General features: G+C 52.7%; 1 protein-coding gene across 1 annotated transcript; it reads right to left on the bottom strand.

Annotated features, from left to right (window-relative positions):
• Positions 1-4,682: 4,682 nt before the first annotated feature.
• Positions 4,683-14,756, bottom strand: IGF2 (insulin like growth factor 2). The gene is made up of 3 exons (XM_085302159.1): positions 13,911-14,756; positions 7,630-7,796; positions 4,683-7,213 (listed from the first exon to the last, which is right to left on the bottom strand). Exons 1-3 carry the CDS (start codon positions 14,056-14,058, stop codon positions 6,974-6,976), a joined length of 555 nt encoding a protein of 184 aa, XP_085158285.1. The 5' UTR covers positions 14,059-14,756; the 3' UTR covers positions 4,683-6,973.
• Between the last annotated feature and the right edge of the window lie 4,566 nt (positions 14,757-19,322).

Raw genomic sequence — 19,322 nt, 5'->3', positions numbered from 1 at the left:
GATTTTTCAGCTTGTAGCCTGTGAACCCAGATTGATCTATAAGCTACTTCAAAGGGATCCATGAACAGCATTGAAGGGAAGCAAAGCTAGGCTTAAATTTGCTATATAGAGGTCCTCACTGCCACTGGGGAAATGCAGGGCTAAGAAAGGGTCAGAAGCACAGCTGAGAAGTAGTCTGAGGTGTTTCCAGGATCCTGAGCAGTATAAATTACCTGCTTCCCCTTTCAATTCTGTCCTGAGCCATCTCTTAGTTCTAAGTCCTTACCTGTTAAAAAAGCGAGCCATCATTTCCTGGCCTCAAAGCAACTGAGGGGCCTAAGAGTGCTCTCTGCTTGGTGCTGAGTACATTTGCCTGGAGTGGAGGGGGCAGAGGCTGTTTTCCTTCTTTTGCTTTAAACCCACGTCTCTTCCAAGCGACCACCTTAGGTATGAGTGGAAGGAGGGGTGGTACCTGCCTCCTTACCGACTCCCTGGCCAGGATTTGGGTAGTTTGGTTCCTGGAGACTGGAATCTAGCACTTCCCTTAGTTCAGTCCTTTACTATTCACAAGATATCTGAGATTGATATCCTATGGCCATTGCCTCAGCCTGCAGCTCAGAGGGTTGCAGTTTTGGGGGACAATGCCCACATAAGCTGCAACTCTGACAAAGGCATTAACTATGCTGGGGACTGCCTATCCACAGGGATATTTACAGCAGGCAGACAAAAAGAAAAGTTTAGATACAAAATACTGCACTTACTTTATGCTACTTAAGACTAAGTCATGTCTATGCTCAAAGAAAGGCTTTGTTCATCCCCTGTCTAAAATACATTGCCTAAAGGAGCAGCACTCCCTAATCACACAGCAGAAGACTTCCTTTGGACAACAGCCTAAGACCTTCAACTCTGGAGATCAGGCAGAGTGTTAGTAAAACTGCTCTGCTGATAAGGCAAAATTTTCAGAAGCATCCATATCCCTAGTAGCTGTCAGCAGAGTTGAGAGAAGTTGCAGAGATGGCCAGCTAGAATGGAGGAACTGGTAGGGAAAATTACACTGTCCCAGTCCAGCTTATAAAAAGACACCRAAAGAGCTTGTCTTATTAGCTTGGCAAGATGAAGAGAATGAGATGGCTGCCTCAGCCAGGGAGGGAAGCTAAAAGAGCTGTCTTAAGAACAAACATCACCAGTAGCTGGTGGCGGTTAGATCATTTCTAGCCATCAGACGTGATAAGATACCATCTACCTTCCAGTAGGAGCAATGAGACAAGAGACTTGAGTACTTTTTTGGGGTGGACTTATGTAAATGATTTAAATTTTTTTTACAGATTTATGTGAAAGATGATTTTGCCATAACAAKCTTTGATTTTCCCTTGGTCTTGAGTGCCTTCCTGATCAGTTCCTTTAAAGATCTACTGAGCTGAAGGATGTTGTCTTGCACAGAAGGAGCATGTCCTTCATCTAAACATGTTTTTGGAAGGACAGAAGATGGGCAAAGAGGTTGTCCCAGCCCTTCTCCCATGGCAAAGCATGGAAATAATGCATCTGATTTTGTTAGTATTATTTTGTCTCACTGTCCTATAATTGCRAAGTGTGCTCTTTCCAAAGCCAGTCAACAAAGGCAAAGAACTTTGAAAATTCAGTAAAATTTGAATTTGTCTGTAGTGATTTTGAAAAATGAGGCAAGTATTTTGTTGCTTGTGATAGGGAATGACTTCTCTGTTTCTCTGCTGTTAYGTGACAAATACTAAGATATTACAGATGAGAGAAAAATCTGAACAGTTTCTTGTTGTCATCTAAAACTGTGCTATGCTTAATGCTTTCTGGCCAGCGCCACTTGCCATGTTGCTCTTTGGAGAATACGCACAGAGATCGGTGCTCCGTGGCGGTGCTTCCCTCCAATAACTGGAGCCATGTGTGGTCTGGACACCGAAACTGAGCTGCAAGCAGCCAGTTTAAGTCCAGAATGGCCCATTTTAAGTGCCAAGTCTGGCCTCCAACACTGCCCAAGCCAAAATACCCCTTGTTCAGAAATTTCCTGCCTTGAGCCCGTTGTTTGCTGCTGACGGAGCACCCAGCAGGTTGGAAATCTCGGCTGTCAGTGCCTTGTTGGTGGAAACAAGGAGCAGGCAGGGGAAAGAGGCTCTCGCAGGGCTCTCTGCAAACACTGACATGATTTTAATGAGCAAGTGCATTCCTCTGTGCGTGCACAGCTGGTAGCACAACAGCGGAGCAAGCCAAGATTCCTGCCCGGACCGATGTGTTTCCGGCAGGTTGAAGTCATGTCTGCCGTGGTGTGCACCCCGCTGGCAGGCGCAGCACCCTTCGGCTCCTGAGCRAGCACGAGCCACCCTGAACCCCTCACGTGGCAGTGCTGGGGTCCTCCCAGGACAGGGGATCCATTGGCTGTTGCAAACTAGTGTTCCTCCTTCGCATAGCCTGAGAGCTATGGAGCTGCTGCGAACCCACAGCGCCTGCAGTTTGTGTACATCAGAAGGCTCTTTTTAATTAAAAGAAAATATTTGARCACACAGATACAGCAACACCTTTCCCAGGTCCCCTCTCTCCCCCCTCCCCAACCATATAAAGCACRAGCAGATAGCAATGCATACAAACAAGTTGTCTTTTCTTTGAAAAAAATCAACAAATACAGTTCTTCCCTTCATTTAGAGCAGAGACAGCCAGGTACCTCACCAAAAAAATGAGCTTTGGGGATTAGGCAGGATAAAATTGGTGAAGCAATTATGAGATATAAAGGTAGAGGAACTAATCCAGAGGCTCAGTTCATCCCTATGGCACTGTTACTACTCACTGAAGGCTGGGAAAACAGCTCAGGCTTTTTCCAGATATAAAAGCTGAGAAATAATGTAACAGGGAGGAAAAGGAAAAAGTTGTTTTCCCCCACACACACTGCCTCATATCCAGACAAAGCCAGAAACACTGACTGCACATCTTTGCAAAGACTGCGGACATTTCCCTACAAGTTGCACCCTCCCTCCTTCCTAATATCCCAGGGTAGATAGTGCTGGAAAAGTGCCCCCGAAGAGCTGCTGTGTGCAATTACCATTTGCTCTCTATCTCTTGCAGAATGACRTAATATCAATACCTGGAACAACAGGTATGTTTGGAGGAGGAAGCATTTTCCTTTCTGGGGCACCAGGGAAACAGTTTCCAACTCTTCTGCTGAGATTATCCTTTGTAAGTCAGCAAAGCAGTGCATGGAGGTCTCTGGTGCACGGAGGTCTCTGGAGCAGCTGGGTSGAGCTCTGAGGCTGATCTGGGTGCCTGAACATGCCAGGCAGCTCTGAGCTTTGCCTGCTTTGGTACTGCTTCCCGTGCCCAAGTAACCCCAGGAGTTCAGTGCTAAGAGCTGTTTCTATGTGTAGCAGCAGCTTAAAAACAAAATCTCTATCAATTCTGCCCATGCATCTAAGCAAACACGGTATCTTGAGTTTTCCTCAACCCCATGGTCTGGGATTTTTTTGACTTACCTGCCTACAAGCAAAAGGCAAAGCCAAAGCTGAAACACAGACTTGGTCTCACATGCCCAGCAGGCTGGGACCAGAAGTCCCAGTGACTGCTTGGGGCATGTTGGCACAACCAAATCAAAAAACTCCCCAGAGATCTGCGTGCTATGCTGCTTCCCCTCCATATTAGTGATTTATGCACCAAAAAGAAGAAAGGAAACAAAGCTCTCAAGGACAAAATTTGCTGCAGATCTCATGAGAAGCTGTGATGAAGTCAGCCCTTTGTAGGGCCACCTTTGGGTGCAAATGAAACCAAAGGTCTGGGGCAGCGGAGGGACAGGAAAAGGAACACAACCTTTCTCCATCTACAGTAAAGGAAACATCCAAAGGAAGTAGCTATCCCTGCAGCTGTACGAAAACCCCTGCCGAATAGTTATGAAAAAAAAAAACACCAAGAGTRATAAATCTCCAAGAAAATCTACTATTTTGGCTTACCACAAATTTTGGAAGAAATTAATTTTCAAAAAAATGCATTTTTGCATCCCTGAGTGCCTAAATTGGTGACTYGGTTCTGAAGGCACAGTATCTAGCTGAATTTGGGTATAAAGAACCTCTTTGGCACCATTTTGCCCAGCAGTCGCTCCGCAGCAGTGGAAATTACTACCAGCCTGGAATCGTAGCATTTTCCCTTGCATTTGCATTGATGTATGATGATTATAAAAGATGAAAAGCAGCTGACCTGGATCCTAAAAACTTAAAGGAGGCAACGTCTTGCCCCCAGAAATCAGAGAATTGCTCTCAACACGGAAATCTTGGTAAGACTTCTTTTCTTTTGCCTTCAGCGCATCTTCCCTTCTCGTTCATCTTTCTTTCAAGTAGGAACTCCATCTAAAGGGGCTTTGGAAACGGCCCAAATCCGTAAAATGCAAATCCCAACGGCTACTGGAAGATGACGCCGACCCTAGCAAAGAGTTGCTGAGGTGAGTATTGAACTCAGCTGGACTGGCTTTGCTGGGAGCAGCCGGGCAGCCAAAGCTACCGCATCGCTTTGGGGGCAGTGGGAGGTGCGGGGCAACCCAGAGCCTCCCTCCCTTGCAGGATCGAACCCCAGGAGAGGACCTTTAACGACCTCTCCTCTGTTTCCCTATGAATATTACCACTTGGCATGGCTTTCTCTCCCTCCCACCAGCAATGACCCCAGTAGCAAAAAATAAATAAAAGAAAAAGTCAGGCTTCGTATTCTGGATGGATATTTATTTGCTTAACAGATTTTCTTTTTTTTTTTTTTTTTTTTTTTTTTTTTTTTTTTTACAAAGCATCCAGGAAAGCTTTTACTTCTCTTTTTAAAAAATAAAAACTAGGTTTCTTTTAAAAAAAGACACATGAAAAGGAAAAAAAAATCAATTATTTGCAATTGCTCTGTTTTTATTCTGCCTTCCCCACCCCTCCCGCTTCCCTCCCCCCCCACCTTTTTAATTTGGACCAATTTTCATTCTTTTCCATATATATTTAATAAAATAAATAAAGGATTTTCTTTGTCGTGTATTGCAGTGCCACATTTTTAAACAAAGGCTTCATGGCTCAACATTGCAAGGTAATAACAAACAAAAGGATTATACATCAAAATCCTCCCCCTCTCAAAACTCCCCCTAGCCCTCCCCTCAAAACCACGAAATAGAATACAATTCAAGTAGTCTTTTTTTTTTTATGTTTTAAATGTATGGATATATAAGACAAAGCAAGTACAGAACTGGTTAACAGAGTGTCCCCATTTTATTAGCAAGTGAGAGTATATCAGAGGGAGATGTAATTGATTCCCCCCTTTTACGGTTCCTAGACAGATAATATATATTATTTTAAAACCAACCTATTTTACAGCCCGCTGCCCACCTCTCCGGTCCGGCCTGCGCCGCGAGCGACAGCTTCGCCTTTCACCCCTCCCGCGCGGCGGYGGCACCCCAGGGCGCCTTCGCCTCCCCCGGCCCCCGGTGCCGCCCGCGCTGGTGCGGGGAGGGGTCGGCGGCCGGGACGCGGGGGGCGAGAGAAGGGGCAGGAGCCAGCGGGCGGTGGCGCGGCGGCCTCCACCGGGGCTCAGCGCCACCGAGGGCCGCCGGCGGAGCGGTGCGCGAGCGAGCTGGCAGCGCCGGGAGACGCCGCAGAGGGAGCCCGAGGCGGCGGCCCCGGGAGCCAGCGCCGCGGGGCCCCGCCGGAGCGGGGCGCGGAGGCGTAACGGGCACACCTGCGCGACTTCGGCGTAGCTAGTCTTTAGAACAGTTCCCTTTTCGTCTACAATTTTTTTTTGTTTTGTTTTTCTTTTTTCTTAAAAAAAGGACGCATATAGATGTATTTCTGTGTGTGCGTGCATCTGTGTACATGAGTGACAGCCAACTAGCTCATATGGTCATGACCAAGCTATATTTCAGAAGAGAAAAGAAACACATTTATCACACTTTTCCTAAAACGAAAAGCTAAAATTTCAAGTTCAGTATTCGCTATCTTGTCCTTCCCTCCCCACCTTCCCTTGCTATTTCTGGGTTTTTTCCCTTCCAACTTACTTTAGCACCATAACACATTTTAAACATTACAATCCCTCTTCAGATACTACACAAAATGTCCCATAAAAATAGTGCTTTTTTTGYCAAAAAAGTTATATAATATATTATATATATAAATCAACTAAATCCGTGGCAAATGTGCAATGCAGACGCCTCCTCCATTTAAAGTGAGCATCAGCTCACTTTTTCTTTTTTTCCCCTTTCCTTTTTCTTCTCTCTCTCTCTTTCTCTCTCTCTCTCTCTCTTCTCTTCCTCTCTTTCTCACTTCATCGATGATTTTAAAAAGGTGCAAGTCGATTTGGAATCTTGTAATTAAGCACACACAAAAAATGCAGATGGGTCTCCTCGGAATCTCTTCTCAGTTACATTTTTTTTAAAGGTGCAAAAGAAAGTTATAAAAATAAGAAAAGTTATCCAAAAAAAAAAAAAAAAAGTGGGGGTGGGAATGAGGCAAAAAAAATTTATATCCCTCAACATGTCTCCCCATTTTTCACTTTATTGTCAAGAAAGACATGGAATGGACTCTTCTTGAAAAAATTTTTGACTCCGTATCCTTTTTCCCTCTCGCTCTTTCTTTTGTCTTCTGCTGTTGGCACCTGGGATGTCATGCCGTGCCCGACAGGAAAAGAAAACCAAAAARTTCAAGTGCCAAACTGTCCCTTTGAAGCACAGGCTTGGAAACACTGGGTACACGGGGGAAGAAAACAGGTCTGAGAAACGAAACACCCCTCCCGCCCCCCAAAGAAACCCGGAAGGACGATGCCACGGAGACGGCGCCGCGGGCCGAGGGCGCCGCGGTCCCGCCGTCGCTGCGCCGGGCTCCCGCGCCGGGTTCCCGCGCTCAGCCGGCCGCGGCGCGGCGAGGGGGCAGCCCCCGGCGCTGCCGCCCGGGGAGCCGAGGGGCTCGGGGGCTAGACCTCGCCAGTCCTCCCGCCCGCCCCCGGCAGACCGAAAATGGAGATGCCCCTTGGCAGTTCATTTCTGGCGGCCCAGAGTCCCCGCGGGCGCTCGCGCTGCCGGGGGCCTCTGGCTGGGCAGGGCGACGAGCGGGCGATGCGCCTTGGCTTCGTCGGAGGCTTGCAGTCCCTCCGCTTGCCACCGATACCGGCGGGCCCGCAGGATGCCAGGCACCTCGCGCTGCAGGCGCTGTGAGCTCTTCTTCTGCCACACGTCGTATTTGGAGTACTTGGCATGCGAAGGCTTTTGAAAGCTGTCCTGCAAAGAGAAGGGGGCAAGGGGAAAAGCAGCGTGAGGGTCGGGGTGCAAGGGCCGCCCGCGAAGCCTCGTAGTTCTCACCTGGCCCTTATGGGAAAGCTTGTTTCTCCTCTTTCTTTCCCAGTCTAGATCATCTCTGGTGTCCCCCCACTAAGTGTGCTTTGTGCCGGGTGTTCAACACAGTTTCACAGAATTACAGCATGGCTGAGGATGGAAGGGACCTCTGGAGACCATCTAGTCCAACCCCCTGCTCAGCAGTTTCCCAGCATCTCTGTCCCTTGGAGGTCTCCTCACTCTGGCTTTGCTGCAGAAGAGCAGGGCTCAGAGATATGCCTCCTCCTCTCCCCATGGCCCCTTTATCTTCTCTTTCTTTCTCTTTCAACAAACCTTTTTGGAGAACCGCCGCCTCTGCTTACCTTGTTGAGTGCCGGCAGCCCCACGAGGGACGTGGCAGAGAGGTCTCGTTCCGACTTGACAGACTTGGCGCAGTAGGTTTCCAGGAGAGCCAAGTCACAGCTCCGAAAGCAGCACTCCTCCACGATGCCGCGGTTGATCCTTCGGTTATTTCGCCCCACTGGCCTACCTGCAACGGCAGAGGCCGGCCATTACACTCCGAGCCAAAAGGGACACTCGTTCTCCCCGCAGCAGCCGTCCACGGCCGCAGACGCGGGCTCGCAGAGCGGCTTGGTCGCACGGTTTAAGACTCCCCCAGACAGTTGCTGTTAATGCTAACTCAGCTCCCAGTGCGGGCACCACTGCGATTAAAGGTACTTTCTGTCACTGTAATTTATTCCGCCTCGCGTACCTCGTCAGTGACACTAGTAAGAGCCGCTTTTACAGCTCCAGCTAGCTGGGACAGTCAAAGCAAGCAAGCTGAAGCCAAGTCAGGATGCAAATGCAATGGAGATTACTACAAAAGTCTCCGATGTTGATCCTGGCAAGCGTCTTTTATTAGGAAGAAGCAGCACAGCTTTGCAGTTGCCAACCTCCCTCTTTCATATTGATGCTCAGACAGGTGAAACGAAGCAACACGGATAAATTTTACCAGATGGGACAGCTCTGAGACAGCTGCAGAAAGAATACAGTCTCTCAACAACATGCTCCCACAGCCGYCAAAAATAGCTATTAAACTTAATCTTTTAATAAGGGTTCCTCTCCCGCTTCTCCCTGCAGAAGGACGCCAAAGCCAGTGGAGAAGTGGCCAACACAGCGACAGTCAAGTGTCACTATTTAACTAAGCCAACGCGCTCTAGAGGAAAGGCTTGGATAATTTTTTCCCCTTTCTCCTCTTTAAATAAAGGGATAGGCAAATTAGAATTTCTAATGTGAAACAATGACAAAACTTCCAGTAATGCGAAACGGCCTGCAACTAAAGAATTTTCTTTGCGCTTTTCTGTTGACCTTGTGGGATGTATTTCATACATCGCTTCTTAGTGCACACCCTCGAAGGACTACAAGGCGACCCGGGCCCTGGAGGGGGCGGCTTGAACCCGAGGCCGCTCTGAGCGCTGAACCCGAGGCAAAGGGCTACGCGCGGAGTGGTCCAAACCGGCCCCGGGGGCCCGCAGCAACTCGCCACACATGCTCCGGACGGAGCAGGTGCTCACGCATTCAGCTCCAGCAGCATTTTAGGGCTTTGGGTTGCAAAGCGCTGGGCGACTTCAGCACAGGGATCCACCTGGCGACGCTCGGTGGCCTCCCTTCAGTTCGTCCTCCCCTCCTGCCCAGCCAGCCATGAAGGTCTGAAGGATGCTTCCCTCTCTGGAGAAGCTCGGCCAAGGGGGMAGTTTATTTTTCTCTCATTAAAATACTTGTGGCCGGCAAGCAGGCTGGACCTGGCCCTCTGCATTTAAGGCCGCCGCGGGTGAGCTGCGCTCCAGCAGGCTTCCCGTGCCGAGGGGCCGGCCAGGGTGCCCCTGCCTCGCTGGCTGCCATAGCTGGGTTTGCAACCCGCCACGAGTTTCCCAGGGGACTAGGCTGGATCAAGGCCGCTGCCCTCAGCACGGCGACGGCCAAGGGCGCAAGCGGAGCCCACTGCCCGCCGGCCCGAACGTGCAAAGTCTCCGCGTGCCGTCCGCCTTGCCGGCTTCGCTGCCGGCTCCCTTGCTGTCACCCAGCGGGGTGGATTTCTGRTTACATAATTGTCCGTGCGGCTCTCGCCAAATGCCAAGACGCTCTCCCGTGGGAGAATTACTTGGGGAAAACAGGCAAACACAACAAGCAGGGGGCGAGGCCCCYGCAGCTACCTCGGGATAACAACTGAGAGGCAACGGAGGCCGGGAAATCTCTAGCTAGCAGCGATGCTGCTGCTGACCTGGACTGCGAAAAGGGTTTGTCGTAGCACACGGGTTATGCAGGGACTAAAGGTTGGACTCTCCGGCTCTCGTCCCCAYGCAGCATCTCGCTTTAATGTTGCTGACAAGTGCCGGGAGGGTTTTGCTTTTACATTCCCTGCTCAAAGCAGAGTGCTGTGCAGAAACCTGCCTTCGGCCRAGCGGGGATGCGCCGGTCGGCAGCCACCAGCTCCCGCGTTACCGCGAGGACGGAGCATTAAAGAGCTCCTMCTTAGCGAATGATCACGCTCTCTCCAGGAACCCCACTTCCCATGCCACTTCACGAGCCATTCGCCCGACGCCTCCTCTCGCTTTCCTCCCCGGGCTGCGCTCCGGCATCCACGCGAAGCACGGCGGATCTCCCGGGCCGCCTGGCTCGGGAATTGCCTCGGAAAAGGAGGGCTGGAGCCCCGGGGAGCGGCRCCGCGAGGGAAGCGGGCCGCCTCGGCCGGTCCCCCTCGCTTGGGGGCGGTCGAAAGCGCCAAGCCGAGTGGAAGGGGCCTTTGGGTGTAAACAGCCCCCGCGGCCGCCGCAGCCCGGCGGGGACCAACAAGGGCCCCTTTGTGCGCGGCCGGCAGCGCTGCCGTTGTCCCCGTGCCCCCGGGCCGGCCCGGCCGCCCGGCTCCGCGCCTGCCCCCCTGCTTTTTCCTAGTATTATTCGGAGGGACGGCGGCGCGCAGGAATGTGCCCCGTCAGCACAAGCCGGGGCACAGAGCTGAATTCTTATCAGCTGTTGGGAAGGAGGAAACGGGAGCCCTTGTTTGTGGAGGAGAAGGCGGACGCCGCTCCTCCTCCTCCTCCTCTTCCCCCAGCTCCATCCTCTCCCTCCTCCGGCTCCTCTGCCCCCCTGCCCCGGGGCATCCTTCCCGCCTGCCCTGTGGTTTGCTCCCCGGAGCGGGGTCCCTCCCTCCRCCGGGAGCGCAGCACCCGCCCCGAGCCGGGGCGTCCGTGCACCGCCGGCCCCAGGGGCCCGCGGAGTCATCGAGGGAAAGCGGGAAGAGCGCGCCGCAGCTCTGTTTACAGCTGACGTCGCCGGCACGTCCTCCCCAGCCCGCTCCCTCCCGCAGCCCAGGCATCTCCGGAGCGCACCCGGGCCCACAGCCGAGCAGGGGCCCGTGGCAGCGCCCGCTCTGGCCCCCCTCCACGACCGGCATCAGGCTCAGCAGTGGCGGGGACGGGTCCGGTGCATCCTGCCCCGTCACAGGACCAGTGGGAAACTCAGCCCCGAGAATCCACCGTGCAACGAGCTGCCGCTTGTTTCCCTCTTGCAAGCTCCTTGCCATGTCTGTTGGCAAAAAAGAGGTATCGATGCTAAAGGAGACATGTGGCAAGGTGCCGAATAAAGCTGATGATGCTGGAAATCCCAAGCTGGGAGCCACCTTCAATATCCTCAGCCCCGTTCACTTGCAAATCGTAACTCTTCTAAAGACACCTGCAGCTCTGGTTTGTGCCGCAGGCAAGCAGACAGAAAGATGGCCGGACACCCCAGCCGTCACTGGCGCGCCCCCCACAGTGCACACTACGCGTTTCCCCCTTGCCAGATGCCAGGGGGGTGAAACAGCGCCTGGGCAGCTGTTGGTATCCTGCATCTGCTCTGCGTTGATGCAAGCAGTGCACCAGCTCAGAGCAACAAGGATGCTTTAGCTAAGCGGGTAAGAGCCCAGAAACAGGATTTCAGCAATGGTCTCATTCCCACCAGAAACAGCACTGTGCTCCCAGAAAAACCTTAGGCTAGGACATCGGCTTTTGCAAGTTCTCCCTTTACAAGGACCTATAGGAGCATTTGTGTATTCTAATCACCTCTGCAGCAGAAAACTGACAGCAAGCTTTCTCACGATTTTTTCCAAGATCACCAGTCGGTTGCTTGAAACGAGCCTTTTCCAGCGAGCAGGGCTCACCTGCTCTCGTGGGATGAGGCTGCAGCAGCAGTTCACTTCCCGTGTGAACTAGTTTTTAAAAAGCAGGTTGCTCATCAGCTAGCAGCTCTGATGCAGGCTGCAGGTTGAGGAGCACTCATGAGAAATCTGGGCCCGCTTTTAAGACATAAATTCACAAGCAGACAAGCCTTGGGCTTTCCAGCAGGGCATGGGTAGGCACACGCAAGTGTCTCAGTGCCGATGCAATCCACAGAGAGCAATAAGCTTGCCCTGTAGACCTTATGATGTGGCTGTAAGGGCAAGGTGCTGAGATCCTGGTAGCAGGAGGGTTTAAAAATTAAGACTAAGATAAATTTTGGCCAACCAATAAAGGGAAAAAAAAGAGAGGAGCTTGGGAGGATGACGCTCTTTGCCAAACAGAGCTTGCACCCAAACATCTGTTCAGTCTTTCACAGCCAGATGCCAAAAGGGTTAAAACAGGGGTTTGGGGTGGCTTTGCTTCAGCCCCTAGGGCACCTGCACTCCACGGAAAGACTGAAAAGGGGGAAGGGGGACCGGAGAGGAAAACAAGAAAAAAAAAAAAAAAAAGAATCCCCTTGCAAACACCACATTGGCCACTTGGCACAAAACTCCTCCTCGGCCCGCAGAAGTGTTTTTATTTTGGCCTGGAAGGCAGGGTTATTTGAGGTGAAAGGAGGTCAGTTTGTCCGTAAAACAAAAGCCCCGTTCCCTTTCATCCCCCGAGAGGGGGAGGAGGGGAGGGAAACAAAAGGCAGAGAGACAGGCGCTCCTCTATACACAGGCAAGAGGAAGAGGTGCGAGACCCGGACAGGAGCTCTCCTTCTGGCCGCCGGCGCCCGGCGCCCGGCTGGTGCGGCGCCCGGGGGCTGACGGACGGAAGCGTGGAAGGCGGAAGAGCAGAAGAGGAAAGGCAGCGCGTGTGCAAGCCCTCGCAGCGAAGCTAACCGAGGGCAGGGAGGCACTGCGAGCGCCTTTCCAAAGCGGCGGCCTGCCCCCAGCGAGCGGTGGGCGCGGGAAGCAGCCTTGAGGCGCTCACCCCTGCACCGCTGCCGGCGACCCCGCCATGCTCCCGGCACGCCAGACCTCGCGCGACGTCAGTCTGCACCGACAACTGAGCATCCCCATCTGAGATGGGTACCCAGCGTCTTTTCCCAACTTGGCAGCAAATCCTTCCCTCCAAGGGCAGACAGGGAGGGAGAACAGCTCCAGACATTGGTGTTTCAAAAAGACAACTCGCCCCATTCCTCGAAAGTGACTTCCCAAGTTAATTAATTTTCACAAGGTCAGAGCAGAGGCGCGACTGCCAAATGCACAGCAGCACGCGCAGCTCGTACCTACATCCTTCTCCCTGCCACCGGGCCGTGCCTCTTTCCCGCGGCTATCTACGGTTCCGTCACCAGCGGGGAGCAAGACACAGCCCTTCCCAGTGCAGAAGGGCAGAAGCAGCACAGGGCACCACGCTGAAGGCACCTCTGGCCCACAGCCCGGCAAGCTGGCCCACGCCACCAGGAATGGACCAGGCCCGCCATGCTGCCGCTGTCACCTGGTCAGGGACGGCTCTGTGTCCACCACTACTGCTTCAGCCCTCTTGCCCATTGCAACACAGCTGTTGCGTTGCTCAGGCCAACGCTATGAACCCCAGGACGTTCCCGCTGAAAGCACGATCTCATCCACTGTCCCAGAGGCTCTGCACTCGCTAGGCAAAGACGACCACATATTTTGGCACAATTTATGCCATAAAAGGATAAGGCATCACTAGTCAATGACTGCCAGCAACAGGTTCATATCCACATAGCCTTCAAGAGGATTTAGAGAGGCACCTAGGAGCTATGGACGCAACCAAGCCTGCCCCGAAGGGAGAAAGCAGAGCTCGCCTGCCCAGAGGAGCACCTGGGACAACTGTGGATACAGAACTTACGCAGCATCACTCAAGAGTTTTTAAAAACAAGCTAGAGTAGAAGCCTAGCACTGAGCTGGCTGGATAAATCACTGCTGATTACTTGCCTACATCATAGGTTAGTCTAAAATACAGCAGCACTTCCCAGTGATACTTGACTTTTCTAAGCATCACATGCAGGGTCCAACTTCCCCATCTCGCTCCCTAGAAAGCCCCCAAACCAGTGCAAAGCGGGTCCACATCACCCTGGCCATGTACAGGCCTGTGTAGCTTCTCTCCTTCCTCTCCTCACCTACCCCCGTGCACAGATGCAAACAGTCGCAAGGACGCGCTGGAGGAGAAAATCAGCCCTTCTTGTTCCCGAGCTGCTCTTTGCACCTGGTGCACTGCGCCAAAGGGCCTGCACTGAGAACGGCACGCTTGGCGCACCTACGCAGAGCGCGGCATCAGAGCGAGAGCTGGGCGCCAGCGCGCGCCCGGCACCACGCAAAGGCCGCAGCAGCCCCGCTGGCGCCCGCTCCCCACGCGCGCGCCCGATGGCTCGACGCGGCCCCGCGCCAGATACTCACTGAAGTAGAAGCCCCGGTCCCCGCAGACGAACTGCAGCGTGTCGACGAGCTCGCCGCCGCAGAGGGTCTCGGCGGTGCCGTAGGCGGCGGCGGCGTCCAGCGCAGAGGCCAGGAAGGCCAGCAGCAGCAGCCGCCTCGCAGCACACATCCTCGGCACCTGGGGGCAAAGCCAGAGCGTTAGACGTGGGGACGCGCCCCCCTTGCCTCCCCCTTTCCCGGGCAGCCAGGTATGGAGCCGGCTGGGGCGCTGGTTACGTGTCCCCTTGCGTTTTCCCTCCCAAAGGTTTCAGATGCTGCAGACAACAATTTCTGCAGGCAAGGTTCAGCCCCGCTGGTCAGCTGCCCGTCTGACAGGCTGCCTCAAGCCGGACAAGGTTTGCACTGAAGCAGTTTTCCATTGGAAAATCCCACTTCAGGACTGCTGTGAAAGGCTTCTATTCCCCCTGCTCTTTAAACAGCACCATTTTTTTTTAAATGGGAAATCATTTCAATGGTTATCAGGAGGTAGGGGGGTTTCGTTTTTGAATTGGTTTGATGAAAAATTTTCAAGTGTGCTTCCCCAAAGCAGGAAGAAATGACGTTTCAGCCCGTTCTGCATCTGCTTTTGAGGAAAGCTTGGCTTTGCCCAGCAGAGGCAGCCTCCGCCCCAGGCAGTGGAGACACCTGCTCAGCACAGGCGCAGGGAATCCCAGGAGCTGAGCTTTCACCAAGTTGGGACGGGAAAGACATCCCTCGGGGCAGACAGGTGCCAAGGGAAACACACCCCGAGGAAGGCCACAGACATACTATCCAACGCAGAGGATTAAAAAGACTCCCTCCCACCCAAGATCTGCTAAATAACACGAAGATTTCTCCTGATTAATCTCCAGCAAACAGCTTTACCTCTGCACCCATAAAGTGAAGGTGCTATTGCCACACAGGTGGAGGGAAAATCCACGTGTGGTCTGAGGCATTATAATACCTCCCTGAGAAGCATCATAGAAACCCCCTTAAACAGAAGAGTAACAGACAGCCAGCTCCAGCAGCTTGCGTGGGGCAACACTGAGTCTCAAGTGAAGCATTTCCCCCTGCCACCACATTAACACTTGGCCTTTGCATCCAGCTTTCATCACCTTAGCAAGCACCGGAGTGGCTGGAGGACAATCTCAGCTCACAACTACGCTCCTGGCCCCAGGACACTGCAGTGCTGCCTCCCGCTCGGAGGTGGAGCTGCCGCCCTGGAGAGATTAAATGACTCACCCAAGGTCACCGGGGAAGTCTGCGGCGGAGCTGCAAAATTAGTTCAGGTCTCCCGGGAGGGCAACAATATAGTCACCCTCACTACCGCTTTCTGGTAGCGCGAAGCTCAAGCCATCGCTGATGACGCTGCACTTGCAAGTGCTTGGTAGCTCGGCGGAGGCTCGACAGCGAGGGAAAGCAAAAAGGAGGCTCAGCCCATGTGTGCCAGCCGCGATGGGGCCCCGAAACACCCCCAGGGCCTCGGGCAGAGGACACAGCAGCCTAGAAGCAACCTGGGGCTCAAATCGGTATGCAGGGGCTTTCACAGCGGCATCRGTCCTTCCGCCCCAGCGGGGGCTTTGCCCTAGGTTACACCATGGAGCTCTAGAGGCATCGCAGGCTGAGATTTCACCGTGCTGCCAAGCAGCAGTGGTTTGCCACCAGCCATCTGCAATCCTGACTTTCTTTGCAAAACGGTCCATGGGTATTCACCAGTCCTCCCTGGCATTACCTGTGCTGCTGCAGTCCTGCCCCCCGTGTGGCAACATCAACGACATGCTCTCCCAGTGACAAGCCAGCAATTATCCCTCATCCTTTGCCTTTTTTTCTCTCTTTTTTGTCTTTCTTTTTTTTTCCAAGTGTGGCTTCTCGCTGCCAGCATCCCCGAGGCACTGGCAGCGCCTGCAGCTTGTCGCGAGGGCGGCAAACGCATGGCTGCAGCGCAAGTGGCTGATGCGGGACTCCAGGACACCTGAATAATCCCCCGTTCCCAATTAACCCCTGTCTGGCTCCGAGTGGCACGCTTAACAAGCAGCCTGATCACCAGCACCCCCAGCCCGAGCCGGTCCCCCAGGAGGGGACTGCCGCGCAGCACGGACGAGCAAGCCCAGCCTCCGGGGAGCAGGCACAGCAGGAGAGCCGGATTGTGTCAGCAGGGCGATATCTGATGCTGGGGGAGAACTGATACGTGCCCATTCGGTGGAAAAAATCTTCCGGTCCTTGGAAAACACCTGGTGCAAAAAAGCACCTGACAGTCCTTTCTCCATCCTTGCACAAACTCGGCCACAGCCTCCTCCCAGGGGACGCGCAGATGCCATGACGATGGAGACGGCACGGAGGATGTCGTAACCCCAGCTGTGTGCTTGGTCACCCTCATCCCAGCTCCTTCCACCACTGTCACCTTGGCATACTCCCTCTGCCTGCCTCCCTCCGGAGAGTGACACAATGAGAAACCAGGCAGCGGAGCAAACAGTATCTTTATTTATTCTGCACTTGGGGCTATTCCTGCTCTAAGCTTGCCAGGACGGGGGCAGTGGGGAGAGAAGGGGATGTCTCTCCAGGAGCATGTTCACTTGAGGGTCGGACAAGCCTTGGTTTTACTAGAAAGCCCCTCTGGGGCGAGGGGTGGCAGGAATAACGTGGTGAGAAAGCACACTATTTTCCTAAAGGACAAGGTCCCACCTCTGCTTGGCGAGCAGATCCACCCACAAAAGCTTCATCCTTGCAAAATATGGTTGAATGGGCTGCACTGACTGCCATTGCCCCCTCACGTGCACAAGCGCAGGTCAAACATTTCAGGACGCAGTTTCAACTGGGGTAATTAAAAAACAGAAAGGTGGGGGGGGAGGGTGCTCCATGACAAACCCTTCTTGGCACATACATCGAGATCCTTTCCCCTGCCCGAGTCAACGCATGTGGCAGGGCTTGCAGCACATGGTCCCCAGCACTGGCACTGGCTCCTCCGCACCCTCAGGGCCACCTGCACCAGGAAGGTACCGCACAGATCAGCCCTGCTGGATGCAGATTTACTCCCTCCAGGAGACTGGTCCCTTAAAGACTGGTCTTGGGGAGCGGTGGCAAAAGAGATGCCTGGCGCTGATCAAACTTGGAGGCAAATTCTTCCTAATGACAGATTAGACCCATGCAGCATTCAAGCAGACGAAGTGGAATGAATCTCAGTTGCAGGGAAGAGCTACCCTCCTGCGTGAGGCTGCTACAGGGTTTTTCAAATTTGCTGCACAATCAGTTGGATCGGCGATTTCTGTCCAGCTGCTGAGGAGCTGGAGGCCAAGAGGCCGCGATGTGCTAAAAGGCCCGGTTGCCAAATCTCCAAAGACTGCTCAGGCATCCCTTGCATCTAGGCCTGCATCGAGTCAACCAAGCCACTGTGCCTCTCTTGGGCAACATCTCCCGAAAAACGGATACTAAACCTCCTGTCTGACCTAATTCCTCCTTCAGTCTGGCCTTCATTACAATTTAATATGAACAGAACAACGTAGGAGGGAATTGACAGATGGCCCAGTCTGCAAAATTTGGATTTGGACGGCCCAGACCAACTCTTGCTCTTTGCGTAGCAGCGCAGTTTTAATGACAGCAAGGCAAGAAGTTGTCAGCCCAAACCAAGCAGCACGGAAAAAAACAAGCTTTTGGTGCCCCATTCCAGCCAGGGAGGTTGAAGTTTCAGCACTTCAGCATCTACCTCCAAGTTACCTCTGACAGGGCCAGACATGGATTTACCCCAGTGAGCCAGTACTATGAGAGATGCTCTGCACATGTTGGACCCACAGCCATGGGGGGGNGGCGATACAAGCCAAGGTCTGCCCCCTCAGCAGAGGCATAGCAGGATGCCCTGGGGTCCCAAGTGTGAATCACAGCCGCAACGTGATCCATAGCAAGGAAGATCCTAAGGAAGAAGAGAGTTGGCCTCATCTGGGGCATGACACCCCACAAGGGGTGGGATGCTGCGGTACGGCACAGTGAGGGATGGAGGCAGAGATGCTACCAGCCAACCTAGCGAGAAAACCCCAAATATCCCAATACCATAGGCTTATGCCCACCTCTCACATGCCATCAGGCTGGACCTTGGATACAGGTAATGGGGCTCCAGCACCAGCATCTCTGTGCCTCTCAATCGCGGGGTGTCGTGCCACTGGCAGGGACTCGCAAGGCTTTTGACCATTGAGCTGCCAGGTAAATAAGATTAACCCAGGACTATGGATGTTTTTTTTTTTTGTTTTTTTTTTTTTTTTTTGTTTTTTTTTTTTTTTTTTTTTTTTTTTTTTTTTTTTTTTTTTTTTGTTTGTTTTTTTTTCCTGTTTGATTTTAATCATGAGACCTGAAAAAAATACAAATCACCTGGTCCTTGGCACCTGGCTTGCATGATTTTTATATGGCTGAGGTTGGCAATACTGCTTCCGTTTTTAGCCCTTACTTATTTTCTTCCCAATCAGACCTTCCCAGCAAACCACTCAGGCCTGTCCTGAGTGATGGGGATCACCTTTCCCATCCAGAAGAAAGGTGCCCTCACACCTTCTCGCCGCGGTTCCCTCCGGCCCCGGGTGGGCCGGTGCTCAGGGCAGGCCGGGAAGCAAGCCTTGCACCTTGATTCTGCAGCAAGGGCTATGGGAGCTGTGGAAAAATCAAGCTCAAAAAGGTGAATGGGGTATTCAGTACCATTTACTCACCCCACTGGGGAGCAAGAGCGTATTGCACAAATTTTGGTATGCAGCCCAGAAACATTTGATTTATGGCAGAAAAAAAAGGAAATGCAATCTTGCTTAACTCTTCTAAAGACAGCTGGCAAGACCCAGGGAAGGGATTTAAGTCCATTTTAGTAGCCTCACTTAACTCCTTTCTTTATTGTTCCTCTCTCCTTTCTGCATTCATGTCCAAAACCTGGAGTGTATCAGGAAAAGTTAACAGCAAGTTAAGCTGTTAAATCAGAAATTGTGGTGACTGGAGTTTACTGGCAAGTGATATTCCCACAACACGTTGAACTTACTTTGTGTCTTGGCAGAGCAGATTTAACCCTTTCAGAGACAGGTTATAATCACCAGGCATATTTCTTCCCCGAGCCCCCCCCCCTTCCTGACCCCTCATTTAAAGTGCCCAGTGAAGACAGTGTCGCTTTGCCCCATTAGACGCAGAAGCCTTTAAAAGCACAGACCAACCCAAGAAGGATCAGAGAGGTCAGTCCCAGGACACGAGCATGGAGAGGGTGGGCCACTTATAGCTCTAGTATGCAATGCTGGAAAAGCACCAACGTCTTGGTCCCTCTAAAAATAAGACCTCACCTGCTGTGTTTGCTTTACTTAAGAAAGAAAAGAAAGGTAGAAATCCCTCTTTCTAATGCTCCTCTGTTCCAGTGGGGCTTGATCCAAAGCCTACCGGAGTCAATGGGCAGACAGGCACTGA

The sequence above is a fragment of the Rhea americana genome, unplaced genomic scaffold, assembly GCF_003343005.1.
Source record: "Rhea americana isolate MKP2758 unplaced genomic scaffold, rheAme1 scaffold_187, whole genome shotgun sequence".
In the NCBI taxonomy this organism is placed as follows: domain Eukaryota; kingdom Metazoa; phylum Chordata; class Aves; order Rheiformes; family Rheidae; genus Rhea; species Rhea americana.
This window is presented reverse-complemented; position numbering and strand designations above follow the sequence as displayed.

What these genes read in the sequence shown, in the direction of transcription:
- IGF2 (XM_085302159.1), bottom strand. Translation starts at nt 14,058, where the DNA reads ATGTGTGCTGCGAGGCGGCTGCTGCTGCTGGCCTTCCTGGCCTCTGCG. An exon ending in GGACCGGGGCTTCTACTTCA is followed by an intron (nt 7,797 to 13,910) that starts GTGAGTATCTGG and finishes CTGCCGTTGCAG; the next exon opens with GTAGGCCAGTGGGGCGAAAT. An exon ending in GGCTGCCGGCACTCAACAAG is followed by an intron (nt 7,214 to 7,629) that starts GTAAGCAGAGGC and finishes TTCTCTTTGCAG; the next exon opens with GACAGCTTTCAAAAGCCTTC.